The sequence below is a fragment of the Lepidochelys kempii genome, chromosome 16 (assembly GCF_965140265.1).
Source record: "Lepidochelys kempii isolate rLepKem1 chromosome 16, rLepKem1.hap2, whole genome shotgun sequence".
Classification (NCBI taxonomy): domain Eukaryota; kingdom Metazoa; phylum Chordata; order Testudines; family Cheloniidae; genus Lepidochelys; species Lepidochelys kempii.
This window is the reverse complement of record NC_133271.1, coordinates 11,352,493-11,365,026: the sequence shown is the minus strand read 5'-3', so window position 1 is coordinate 11,365,026 and position 12,534 is coordinate 11,352,493. Positions and strand designations below refer to the sequence as shown.

The following is a 12,534-nucleotide window of genomic DNA, read 5'->3' as shown; positions in this document are numbered from 1 at the left end:
AGCTGGCTTACGTGTGTGTTTTTTCCCTTCGTCTGCTATCCCCAAATACTTTCCAACATCTATAGGACAGGAGCTGGAGGCGGACATGGATACGTGTGATCTTGGTCCCCTTTTGTCCCTGTCGAACTCTCCTGGCTTCAGTGTTCTTCACTGGAAGGAACAGAGGAGCCAGAGAGGTGGCTCCAAAGTAAGTAGGGGGGAGACAAAGTGTAGGTAGGGAGGAGTGCAAACATCTGGTGTCCCTTGATGTGCCATGAAGACATGAACACTCCTTTGCATGGCATGGGCTTCCTCCCACACAAGTGCCTTCTCGCCCTCCCTGGCTCCGCTCCTTGAGAATGCAGTTGGGATTATTTCCGTGCTGTCTCTGCTCCCTTTCAGGAAGGGAGCCTGTCACTTCTAGCCTCTGCTCTCCAGAGCTGGCCACTTGATTTCTCTGAAACTGTTTCACTTAGCAAATGAGAAAGCTCTCTGGCCAAGTCTCCTCCTCCCACCCCCTTGTTTGGAGAGTGGTGAGAGGGCTGGGGTGGAGGAGACAAGGTGAGGGGGGAGGTGGAAAGAAGGCTCGTTTTCAAGGGCTCAGTGCCAGGTTTTCAAAAGCACTTAGTGCAGGTTGGGAGCTGAGCAACGCTGAAAGCCTGATCACTGCAAGCTCATCCCCCTGTGATCTCGAAATGAGCTGGCTTCGGTAGGCTCAGGTGGGCCATCCTGCTAGCCACCCCCTTGCAGCATCACTGGGCAGTCCTGGTTCCGATTATGTGCATGGAATTTTTTTTTCTTCAGATTTTTAAAACCAGGTGAATCTTTGGTGATTTCTAAAATCCCGTGGAATGACCTAGTTTTTAAGGAGCAGGCTTGTGGGGTTGGGAGTTGGTACCCACCTGTAGAAACCCTCCCCATGCCTTGGTGAGAACACGTTACCTTCCCGCTCCAGGGACTCTTTCCTAAGGGGTGCTGGGGGGAACACCCCTCTTCAGAGCAGAGCTGCGGCTGCAGGCTCTAGACTGAGCTGCGCCTTGTGGAAAAATGCCTCAGCACAACAGTGTGTAAATACACAGAGTCTGATTAGAATCATAGAATATCAGGGTTGGAAGGGACCCCAGAAGGTCATCTAGTCCAACCCCCTGCTCGAAGCAGGACCAATTCCCAGTTAAATCATCCCAGCCAGGGCTTTGTCAAGCCTGACCTTAAAAACCTCTAAGGAAGGAGATTCAAGTGTCCTGCTGCCAGTGTGTAAAATAGCACCGGGGGTGGGGCCGGGAGGAGGGTGAGAAGATTCCAGCAGGAGCAGGGGTGGCTCAAAAGGCGTCGGGCTGAAGGAAGCTGGCCAGGAATAGCTCGTTCCCAGTGGGATAACAGGGCCTCTTCCTAGACTCTGTCCGAGTCGCATGAGCCAGGACAGTGGAGGAGCCCTCCTGAGTGGGCAGTGGTTGGTACAGAGGGCGGGACAGACGCAGCCGTCTGGAGGGTATCGTTGGATAAGGCATAAAACTCCTTGAGCAGCCTGCCAAATTGCAAGGCTCAGCAGTTTCTCCTCGCCCCAGAGTGCAGTGCGCTATGGCAGGGTTCTGCTCCCATCCTAAAGGGGTATCAGGGTTTGGTTGCTGGTGGAGTTGTGGGCACTGGATTCGGGCCAGTGGTCAACCCCATGCGGATAGAACCTACGTCCCTAAAACAGGTGGGGGAGCAGGTGGTTATGGGGCCAGGACCCTGAGCTGAATTGCCCTTGCTGTGAAAAGGTGTTCCATCTAAATGCTGCGTTACAGAGACGGTGCAGACGTGCTCCCAGCCCAAGGCTGAGACCCTCCCGTCCTCCGTGCGCGGTCAGGCAAGCACGACCCCGTCGGGTTTGACCTTGTCGAAGGGCCTCGTAAACGCCACAGCAGGAAGTCTGCTTCTAGTTTGCTGGCTTTCTTTCTGCTTCCCCTGCTGCTTCCTTCTCCTCCAGGACTCTCGTCCTTTACAAAATCTGGTGATTCCAGGTGGGAGCGCAGCGTGCCCATCCCTCCGCCACGGCTAAAACAAGTCTCCGTGTGATCCTCCATCCAGCGGCACACGCCAAGGGCCCTTCAGCTGCTCCTCCAAGCTCCCCGGGGCCACTCCACTCATGCTTTGCAGTGGAGCTGCCCTCTCTGTTTTGGCCTGTCGCTCCCTGCTGCTTTTCCAGTGGGTGACCACGTTGATGGGATGCTCCTTGAGAACAGGAAGGGTAGCCTGGATCACCACCTCGACTTCAGGCAAAAGGGTGGTGGGGGATGGTTCGGGATGTCTCCAGAGCTAGTTCTGGAGCTCATGGAGACTGGGGCAAGTAGATATCTTAGTTTGGGGCAGCCGATTTAGGAATGCCACTGACCCTGATTCGTCAAAGCTCCAGGGGAGCTGTTCCGCGGGCAGATCTAGATGGGGGCCTTGTTGCCAGGCCCATGACTAGGTGTGGCTCCCGCGCCAGCCCCGGGAACACAAACATTCCCATTGGTGGCTGGCGCCAGCCCCTTGGGCTGCGGCTTCTCATGCTGGCTGATGCGACGCAAAGACCCAGAATGGGGATGCAACCAAACGGTGAAAGTGGAGGCTGGAAGTAATGAGACAAGAGGAAATATTCCCTCTTGGATTAAAATGCAGTCTGGTATGGGCAGGGCTTTGTGAGACTGAGAGAGAATCTGGTCCAGTAGCAGCACCCACTTACTGCTAACTGGCCCCTTACCGGCAGTCTCTACAGCGGACTGAGTGGCCCCTGGAGACTGGCCTCCCCTCACATCCCATATGATGGGTCTGGGTTGAGCCCCCTTAGCAGGGCAGTGCAAGAAGCCATTCTGTGGTCGATCTCCGTGGCACGCAGTCTAACACCTTTCACCCATGATGTGCGTTTGGATCCAGAATGTGGGCCTCCTGCCTGACCAGTTCCAAGCCATGTTTCTAGCACGTGGCTGTGACTCGAGGTCTCCCTTTCTTCTTTCATCAGGGACAACCCCCAAATCCGGCAATGCCCCGATCCTCAAGTGCCCCACCCAGTTTCCTCTCATCCTTTGGCACCCGTACTCCCGTCACTACTACTTCTGTGTGATGACCGGCAAGGAGCAGGACAAGTGGCGAGCGGTGTTCCAGGATTGCGTGCGACACTGCAACAACGGTAAGTGCAGGGCTTGCGGTCTCCTACCAAGAGGTTGGGCGTTGTGCGTCTTGGCCTCCTCCTTCCCCATCGCCTGGTGTGAATGTTGTGGTGTTACGAGCAACACATGCAAGATCAGAATTGTTCCTTCCCCAAGTGCAGTCTGGCCCTGAGAAGCGATCCTCTTAGGACATGCCATCGAGGGGTTCCAGGTTTCTTTAAAAAGAAAAGGAGGACTTGTGGCACCTTAGAGACTCACAAATTTATTGGAGCATGAGCTTTCGTGAGCTACAGCTCACTTCATCGGACGCATTCAGTGGAAAATACAGTGGGGAGATTTATATACTTAGAGAACATGAAACAATGGGTGTCACCATACACACTGTAAGGAGAGTGATCACTTAAGGTGAGCTATTACCAGCAGGAGAGCGGTTTCTTTGTGTCTCTGCTGTTTCCGTGTCAAATGGGCTCTGCTTAAAAGTAAAACACTTTGTGTTTGCTAAATGGCCATCCTGCGTGTGTATCCTTGTGTGTGCATTGCTCAGCGCAATGAGGTTCTGGGCCACATCTGGCCCTCCTGGGTGACATTGCAATCTAAATAAGAAATCCTGGGAGCTGAGTCAAGCCCTGGGCCTTCCTTCCTCATGCTAACACATGTCAGTGTTCAATCTGTGGATGCATGCTTGCAGCCCCAGTGGTGTAAGAATTTTAATCCTGCAACTGGAACTTACTGGGCCATTCCATATGGCTGCCCGTCCCTGCAGTATCTGAGCATCCTCCATGTAAAATCAAGAGCAGTGACCAAGTCCCTAGGGGGCTCTATGGAGTCTCTGGTTCCTCTCTTCTGGGGTAAAACTTTGCTTGAGGTAGGGTGGTGGGATGTTTTTGGCTGTTGGACAGGAGGGGGTTGATCCATGAGTCCAGATGGAATCGATCACTCTCCCCCATAGCTGCATTGGGTCTGCAGTGTTAACAGAAGATGAAAAAGGGCGTGGGGGAGAGGTTGGGTAAGTCGGCAGATCTGACACAAGTTAAACCAAGCATCTTCATGCAAATGTCCCCAATGACATTGAGAAAACACCTTTGTAAGCAAAACTGTTTCGAAAGGGAATGAGCTCCTTCCAGAACTGTCAGAGGCTGGCCGGCATGTTTCTGGGTTCTTCTAGTTGCCCTGTGACAGCAGCTTGAAATGACCGTTTTCCCACTTAAGACAGAGTTGGAGGGGGGGTGGCTCTCGTGGCTCAGGATTTAGCAGGATCTCTGACAGCCTCATTAATGGAAAGACACTTAACGTGAGAGCCTGGTGTAAACCATGACACTGATTGGGAGCCCCGTCTTACTCCTCTGATCTGCCACTGTGAATTAAAAGCCACCTCTGCTGACTCGATTGGATATAGTAAGGTGGGTGGGATGTTACTACTTTCATTCCTGTCTGCTCTGCAGAGTTAACACAGCAAGCTGGATTCATGCAGAGTCTGAATGGCTGACTAACTTCAGATGGCAGAATCTCATGTGCTTTTCATGCCAGAAAGGACCCAGCTTGGCCTTTGGATCCCAGACTGAGTTTGCAGGCGTGGCAGTTGAGACATGCACCTTTTCACTCAGCACTTTTGATCTGAAGTTGGACACAGTGAAAGGTCCAAAATCTGGGTGGCAACGGGTGAGATCCAGAGGGTAGGGATGAAAGGCCAGGGCACAAATGAGGAGTCTACCCCGTTGATGCCACAACCATAGGCGCCAACTTCTCCTGGCGCCAGTGGGTGCTTGACCCCCCACCCTGCCCCGACTCCACCCTTGCCCCGCCTCCATTCCAACCCCTTCCCCAAGGTCTCCGCCCCCTCCCTGCCCCTACTGGACTCCTTTCCCAAATCCCTGCTCCGGTCCCACCTCTTCCCCACCTCCTCCCCTGAGCATGCCGGATTCCCGCTCCTTCCCTCTCCCTCCCACAGCTTGTTATGCCGCGAAACAGCTGTTTCAAGGCAGCAAGCGCTGGGAGGAGAAGCAGGGATGCAGTGCACTCGGGAGGAGGTGGAGGTGAGGTTAGCTGGGGCAAGGCAGGTGGGGAGCTTGGCTGCCGCACCCACCGGTTTTCCCCCAAGGGTGCTTCAATCCCGGAGCACCCACGGAGTCGGCGCCTATGGCCACAGCCCCACAATCACCAGGACCTTGGCAGCCTTTTCAGGGTGTACTGAGCACATCTTAAGGCATCTGCCAACTAGACCAGCTTTTCCTTTAAGCCAGCTGCCGCTGCCCTAGGTGATGCCAGAACTAGCATCCTGTGCTCAGACAGGAGCTGAACCACAAGGAGTTCTGCACTTCATTGTCCAGACCAACCACCTTTCCCTTGAAAGGTGACCTCAGGAGCTGTGGAGGGGGGTGAGAGTCAGAGGAGAAAGCAGGACTAGTTGGCCTGCCATTGTCTGGACTCCAGGGTGAGAGGAGATGATAAACCCCTGTGAGGTCCATATACTGAATGGCGCTGTTAAGCGTCAGGATGAGGAATCTGGTGGGTGACTTGGTGCAGGGGGAAGAGATTCCTTCCTTCTCCCCAGAACCTGACCAGCTGGTAAGGGCCTAGGACCTCTAGGTTTGGGGCCCATAGGTACCTCTGCTCTTCAGCACCAAAACTCTGGAGTGAGGCCTGTGATATATGGAGTTCAGATCCCAGAAGGGTTAAAGTGCAGGAGGAGAGAGACTGACTTGCACCTGGGGGTGGGGGGGACTGGGGGGGGCAGGTTGACTGAAGTCCTTGGGCTACAGTCCAGGAGAGAGCTGTCTTAGAAGCTCAGGTGGCTCTATGCTCTTTCCTGGACACCCCCTTCCCCTCCCCCCGCCGGCATGTGGCCCTTGAGCCTGTGCCGAGGGCCCATCACCCCGGCATAGGAACTGACCAAGGGGAGCTAGGGCTCACTGTGAGGAAGGGAGTTTAAACACTAGGTTACAAAGTGTTTCAATCGTCAACAATATGTGAACCAGCTAGGAAAGCGCTTGTTAAAGGCAAGCCGCTCGTCAAGATTTAATTATTATTTTCTACCCCAAAGGGGTAATTAAACGGATCAAAGCTCAGTCTTAGAGCCACTTTCCTGTCACTCACCCCTCTTCCCCCCCCCCCCCAGCTGTCTCCATGCTCTGGCAGGGTGTTGTGGCACTTGGCCTCAGGGGAGGGGGAGCTGGGTGGGCTGGTGGTTGCTGGAAAGGCGAGCTGAGAATCAGTGCTACTGTGTAATTGAATTAGCTGCTTTAGGAGCAGCTCATGCGCCTTTCATGAGCCTTGAAGCGTTTTACAGCCCTGCAATTTATGCACAAACTGGGATGAACGTCCTCTCACCCCCGCATCGTGGGTGTTACATCGATACCAGCAGGGGCTGCCAGCCAGTGAGCAAAGAGCACCATGCTTCCGCCAGCCAGGGAAGCAGAACGTAACCCTGCTTTGCTATAGATCACTGGTCCCTGAACTTTTCAGGGTTATGGCCCCCTGGAGCCAGGGCTGTGGCTCCCAGGGTCAGGAGCGGGGCCGCAGCTCGGGGCGAGTCTGGGATCGGGACCAGGTGCACAGCCACAGCCAGACCACAGTCAGGGCTGGGACCAGGGCCGGAGCAGAGCTGGGAGTGCTGTCAGGCTGGGAGGGGCTCCCTTCCTGCCACTGGTGGAGACTGGCCTGGGCTCTGCCGCACCCCCTCTCCCCCCCCACAACATTCCTCCACTCCCCACAGTTTGGGGACCTCTGCTATAAATAGTCCAGCCAGGACCAGTGCCCCCTACTCGTAAGCCTCGCTCAATCCTTAATGACCCCTGGTGGTCAGGGCCTCTGTTTCTTGCCTCACACACAAGTAGCTACCTCCAGCAGTTAGCCTCATGGTAGTCCATATAAAACTCTCTATAGAGCCATCAGCCAGTCAGGTGCTGTCCCTGTTTTATTCTATAAAGGTTTTTATACCGTGCCCACCACCGTGGTATCTGAGCGCCTACCAGCAGTGCAGTAAGTTCCGTGACTACACTTCTGTCGTGTGTGTGTGTGTTCTCTTGTCTTCTCCACAAAGGCAGAAGTGTGCGTAGTGGAGTGTCTTGTTTTGGTAGAGGGTTCTTTGCTGTTAAATACACCCATCGCAATGTGTTTACGTTGGAGAATGCCAGGTCAGAGACATGAGCCTGGTGTGGTCCCTGAGCCAAAGAGCTTCCAGTCTAAACTGCAGGAGCGTTCCCATTGTTTCAAACAATTGCCCACCCCATCGGAGGTCTGGCTGCCAGAGAGCTGCAGATAACATCCTCGTACTTGGAGCGACATTCGCACCCGTCTCCAGGAGTCCTGAAATTCCCCATCGCTAGTAGAACTGCTACTTAGGCACTAAATCGTTAATTTGATTTCACTCTGTGAAGCGTTCCACAGCTGTTTCCATCAACAGAAAACTCCTCTCAGCAGAGCTCATGGGCCGGCTGGGGATTCAGACACTTGTTCCTCTTCCAGAAGATGGTGGTCTGGGAGAAGCAGTATGGCCTAGCTGATATGGAACTGCACCAGGAGCCAGGTGATGTGGGCTCTGCTCCCAGCTCTGCCAATGACCTGCTGTGCAATTCTGGGCAAGTCACTTCCCCTGCCTGTGGCTCTGGGTTTTCCCCTCCCACCCTTTGTCTGCTTAGATTGTCCGCTGGTGTAAGGGCCGTCTCTTACGCACAGCTGCCAGACATCCCCATTCAGAAGAACATCGTCGTCAGCTTTCCAGTCTTAGCTGAACAAACAGGTCCCTTTCCCTTTAAGACATTGTGGGTCAGAGTTCAGCCCTTGTAATCCTCACTGGTGTCTCCTTGCACTTGCCTGTGGTATTCTCCCAGGTATAGAGGTGCTCAGAGCTCCTCCTCCTCCTCCCCTCTTGACTCAGCAGATATTAGCTGCTTTTTAAATTTTCCATCCCAGCTCCCCCAGTTCGTGCTCCGACAGGTCCCTGCAAGGCAGAGCTTAGCTCCGTCACAGGCCTCTGCAGGTTGGGACTGGAGAGCTGGCCAGGCTGTGTGTGGGGTGAGGCCCTATTGGCACAGACACACAATGGCGTTTATATGCATCTCTCCACACCCTTTCCGCACTCACCCTCTCTTCTGGCGTTTCCTCCTGGGGCCAGGCCGGAATTTGCTGCTCATTAAGCAGCCTTTCCCCTGCAGAGCTATCAGTCGCACCTAGGGTGACCAAGTGTCCGGTTTTCGACTGGAACACCCGGTCCAAAAGGGACCCTGGTGGCTCTGGTCGGCACTGCCGACCGGGCCGTTAAAGGTCCAGTCGGTGGTGCTGCGGCACAAAGGCAGGCTAGTCCCTACCAGTCCTGGCACCACACTGCGCCCTGGAAGCGGCCAGCAGGTCCGGCTCCTAGGCGGGGGTGCCATGGAGCTCTGCGCGCTGCCCCCACCCTGAGCACCGTCTCCACACTCCCATTGGCTGGTTCCAGGCCAATGGGAGCCAGGGGACGGGTGGTGCCTGTGGGTGAGATCGGCGCGTGGAGCCTCCTGGCCCCCCTGCTGGCTGCTTCCAGGGCATATGCAACGCAGTGTCAGGACAGGCAGGCAGCCTGCCTTAGCCCCACTGACTAGGAGCCACCCGAGGTAAGTCCGCATCCCAACCCCCTGCCCCAACCTTGAGGCCCCTCCCCAAACCTGGAGCCCCATCCTGCACCTCAGACCCCTCATCCCTGACCCCAGCCCAGAGCCCTCACCTCCTCCTGTCCCCCAAGCCCCCTGCCTCAACTTGCAGCCCCCTCCCATACTCCAAATCCCTCAGCCCCAACCCCCAGCCTGGAGCCCCCTTCTGCACCCCAAACCCCTCATACCCAGCCCGCACCCCAAGCCCCTGCCTCAGCCCAGTGAAAGTGAGTGAGGGTGGGGGAGAGCAAGCCACGGAGGGAGGGGGAATGTAGTGAGCAGGGGGCCGGGCCTCAAGGCAGGGGTGGGGCTAGTGTGTTCAATTTTGTGTGATTAGAAAGTTGGCAACCCTTATCACACACACCCCACTCTGGAATTCCTTTCCCACCTAGTGCTGTTCTTTGTGCTCTGCCCCACTGACAAAGGCCTTCTGTTCCATGGTCTCTCTGAGCCCTAAGCCGAAGGGGAAGTGGAAGGGCAAGAAGGGAACATTGGGGAACTAGCTGGCCAGGTGGGTGTATTTGCTGTCTTTGTAATCAATGCTCATTAATTGCTATGCTGTGACAGCTTGATACCACCTCCCAAGTCTAGCCCCACAGTGAAGAGTTTCCATCGCTGTTGGATACGTAACTGGGGGGGATGGCGGAGGCGGACAGCAGGCAGCGTTGTCCTAGGTCCAATCAGCCTGGCCTACTTCAAAGGTGAGGGCCTTAGGGTTCCTCATAGTGCTAGGAGATCTCCGACAACCAGAGCTAGTAAACTTGCGTTTACTAGCTCTGGAGCTGCAGGCTTTAGATCTGGGCTCAGACTGCAAGGCCATGGGCCTGCTCTGATTTAGCCCGCAAGACCATCCAGCTACATGAGCTGCACTCCAGGCACTTAGCCCTGGCGTTCGTTCCCCTGTTCCGCATACATGTGCACACCCCCACATTATCCTGGGCTTTTCCCACTTTCCCTTGATTTAGGGAAAATTGCCGACCAGACACAAAAGCATAACTGGAGAGAGACCAAGATCCATCGTTAGCAGCTGCTGACGAAAGAGGAACTGTTCCCCATTAGTAACAATGAGGGGATTTTTTTTCTTTAATCATTTTTCCACCCTGGCCTGGGCAATCTTAATAGGAGAAACAAAACCGACCCTCTGCTGCGAATCAGCCAGCAGTAAGAACCTGGCTGAGCTGTGGAAAGGGGCTGCTGGCAAACTTGTCTAAACAGCTGGTTTTTTTGCTGAAGCATTTTTCATCCAAAAATGCGTATTTGTGAAGAGTGAACCTTCTTGCAGGAAAGGGTCTGTTCTGGTTAACTTTCTCGAGTTGAAAAAGTTGGGAAATCCTCTCTTGTTTTGATGCTTTTGAAATAAAAAAAATCCAGGTTTCCGGTTCAAAACTGCTTTTTGTTAAGAAATTGAAGCTAATTTACAGAAAAACAAAAATTCTGAATGTGAAAGGGTCAAACCCGGGGGGTTTTGTAGAAATGGTCGAAAAGAAACCTTCTGATTAACCACAGCTGAGCTTTTTTGAATTTTTTCATTTGAAAAGTTTTTGATATTTTTTTACTTTTTATCCTGATCCGTGGCACAAAAATTGGAGATTTTGAAAATTTCTCTGAGATGGGGACAAACCCCACCCAGCTCTGCTCAGCTAAACCTGTTTCTGGCACTTACCAGTGCAGGAGGGTTACTTACAGACCTCGAGCTGGAGGAAAGGGTCTGTCTTACTCCACATTTACTTAGCTGCAGCCAGGGTTGGGTGGGAGACAAAAGGGGCAGTCCCCCCCCCCTCCCTCTCCCCGATCCCCCGTTTGAGAGAGTCCCCAAACCAAGTGGCATTGCGAGCTGGTGCTTGGATTACAGCACCATGCAGGTTTGGCCAGGCCGTCCCTTTGTCCTGTCATGATGAAGAGCCTCTGGGCCAAATTTGAATGTGTGGCATTGCGGCCTGGTGCACGGGGCCACGTGGGTTTGGGGGCCGAGCCGAACCTGAGTGGCACTGTGACACCACGCCCCAGGTGGCTGAGCGGGACACTGGGGCTAGCCCCGCGGGACAGGAGCCACCAGTGTAGGATGCACGCTCGGCGGTCTTTCTCTGCAACTCCCCTCCGGGTATCCCATCCGTAGTAATGTTTTTGACAGTGCAGGGGGTAGTGGTCTCCATTTCAGACTCTGCCCCAGGCCCCCAGAGGCCTTTGTGTGGCCCTGGCCACAGCAGGACTAAGATCTGCCTGGAGGTGGGAGCTACACAATGGAAGGGGATCACTTTTACCCAGCATTCTTTGGGGCAAATTAGCAAATTCTACCTGGAAGGCGGCTGCTGCTTAGAACACATCCATTTCTGAACAGGTGTGGCGCATGCTTCCTCCGCCTCGCCCAGCTTTCTGATGCACAGCGTCCCTGGCTACTCCGTTCCTGGTCAGATTGCCATGGGCACTTACCGGGGCAGTAAGTCTGGCCAAACACCCATGTGGGGGAGCAGGCGGCTGCCCGTCCAGCTTGCTTTGCTGCTGATCTATATTGTCTTGTGAACCTCAGTCACTGGAAGGGAGAGGCTAGTTAGCGCATTAAAGGGGCACACATTTAAACAGGCCACAGCTGCACTGGTGACCTGGCTTTATTACAGATAAAACCAAAGATTCCAGTAACAGAATGAATTTCTAAAGGCGATAGCCCAGGACTCTCCGGGGCGGGTCTCCGGTCAGTCCTCTGCAGGAGATCAGACGACATGATTATTATGGTCCCTTATGGTCTTAAATCTTTTAGCTTCGTTTCAATAAGATTATCTTGAAATTCCCTTGATTAAAAAATGGCATTGTGGTTTCCCATGTTTATGCTGCTCATGCTCCAGATAAACGCTCAGCGCACAAGCAAAAATACCTTGTGATTTCTCTCCCTCCCTCCCCCAACTGCCAACCCATCATACGCTTCCTGGGGTATGAATATACAGCTAGGTTCTCCCTGGCTTACAGATCGGAACAGAGATTCTGCAGTAGCTGCTAAATTAGCAATTTTGGTGTTGATGCATGAGTCACAGGAGCATCCGGCTGGCTCTGCAGGGTAACTGGAATGGAAAGTAAATAAACTGGTTTTTGCAGGTAGGTCTGACACCCGAGGAGCAGTATGCTTTGAGTACTTGCTATTTTTACATAGGGACTTAAAATTAAAGTCAAATTTTAGAAATGACAAGGACCAGTGGAGTCTAACTTCAAAGATTGTTAGGATTTTTTTTTTTTGCTACTAAATTAATATAAAACCGACCCCCTTTTGCATTCCTCTGTTTACGACAGTTGTTGCTTCAAAACACTTCTAAAGGAATTTGCTTTTGTTTGCTCGGAACTGTTTCAGTGGATTTAGCTCTCCCGCCAAGTAGTAACAGTGGAACAGGTCCCTGGCTGTATCCTTGCATAAGATACTGCTGCTGTTGTAGACAGCCAAGTCTGTGACCACCCAAGGGACTAATCTTGGCCTGAGTATTTCTTGGTTGCTTGTAATAAGAGCAGCACCCAGATATCACCATGTCTAAGGCCCTACCAAAGTCACGGTCCGTTTGGGTCAATTTCACGGCCATAGAATTGGAAAATTGGTGAATTTCATGTTTTCTGATGTTTAAATCTAAATTTCAGGCTGTTGTAACTGCGGGGGTCCCAACCCAAAAGGGGGCCACCGTGGGGTGTGTGTGTGTGTGTCCGTTTCACAAACCTGTTATACGGGGGTCATGGGATTGCCACTCTCACTTCTGTGTTGCCTTCAGAGCTGGGATCTGAAGGCAGCAGCCGCTGAGCTTCCTGCAGCCGTAGGAGATTCGTGG

The 12,534-nt window shown here is 53.5% G+C and overlaps 1 protein-coding gene across 1 annotated transcript in view; it reads left to right on the top strand.

Annotated features, from left to right (window-relative positions):
• NIBAN2 (niban apoptosis regulator 2) overlaps positions 1-12,534 on the top strand; it is a 99,233-nt gene that overhangs the window by 63,503 nt on the left and 23,196 nt on the right. Inside the window, exon 5 of the mRNA XM_073314571.1 lies at positions 2,963-3,130. Within this exon, the coding sequence (XP_073170672.1) occupies positions 2,963-3,130 (168 nt within the window). The remainder of the gene's footprint in view (positions 1-2,962; positions 3,131-12,534) is intronic.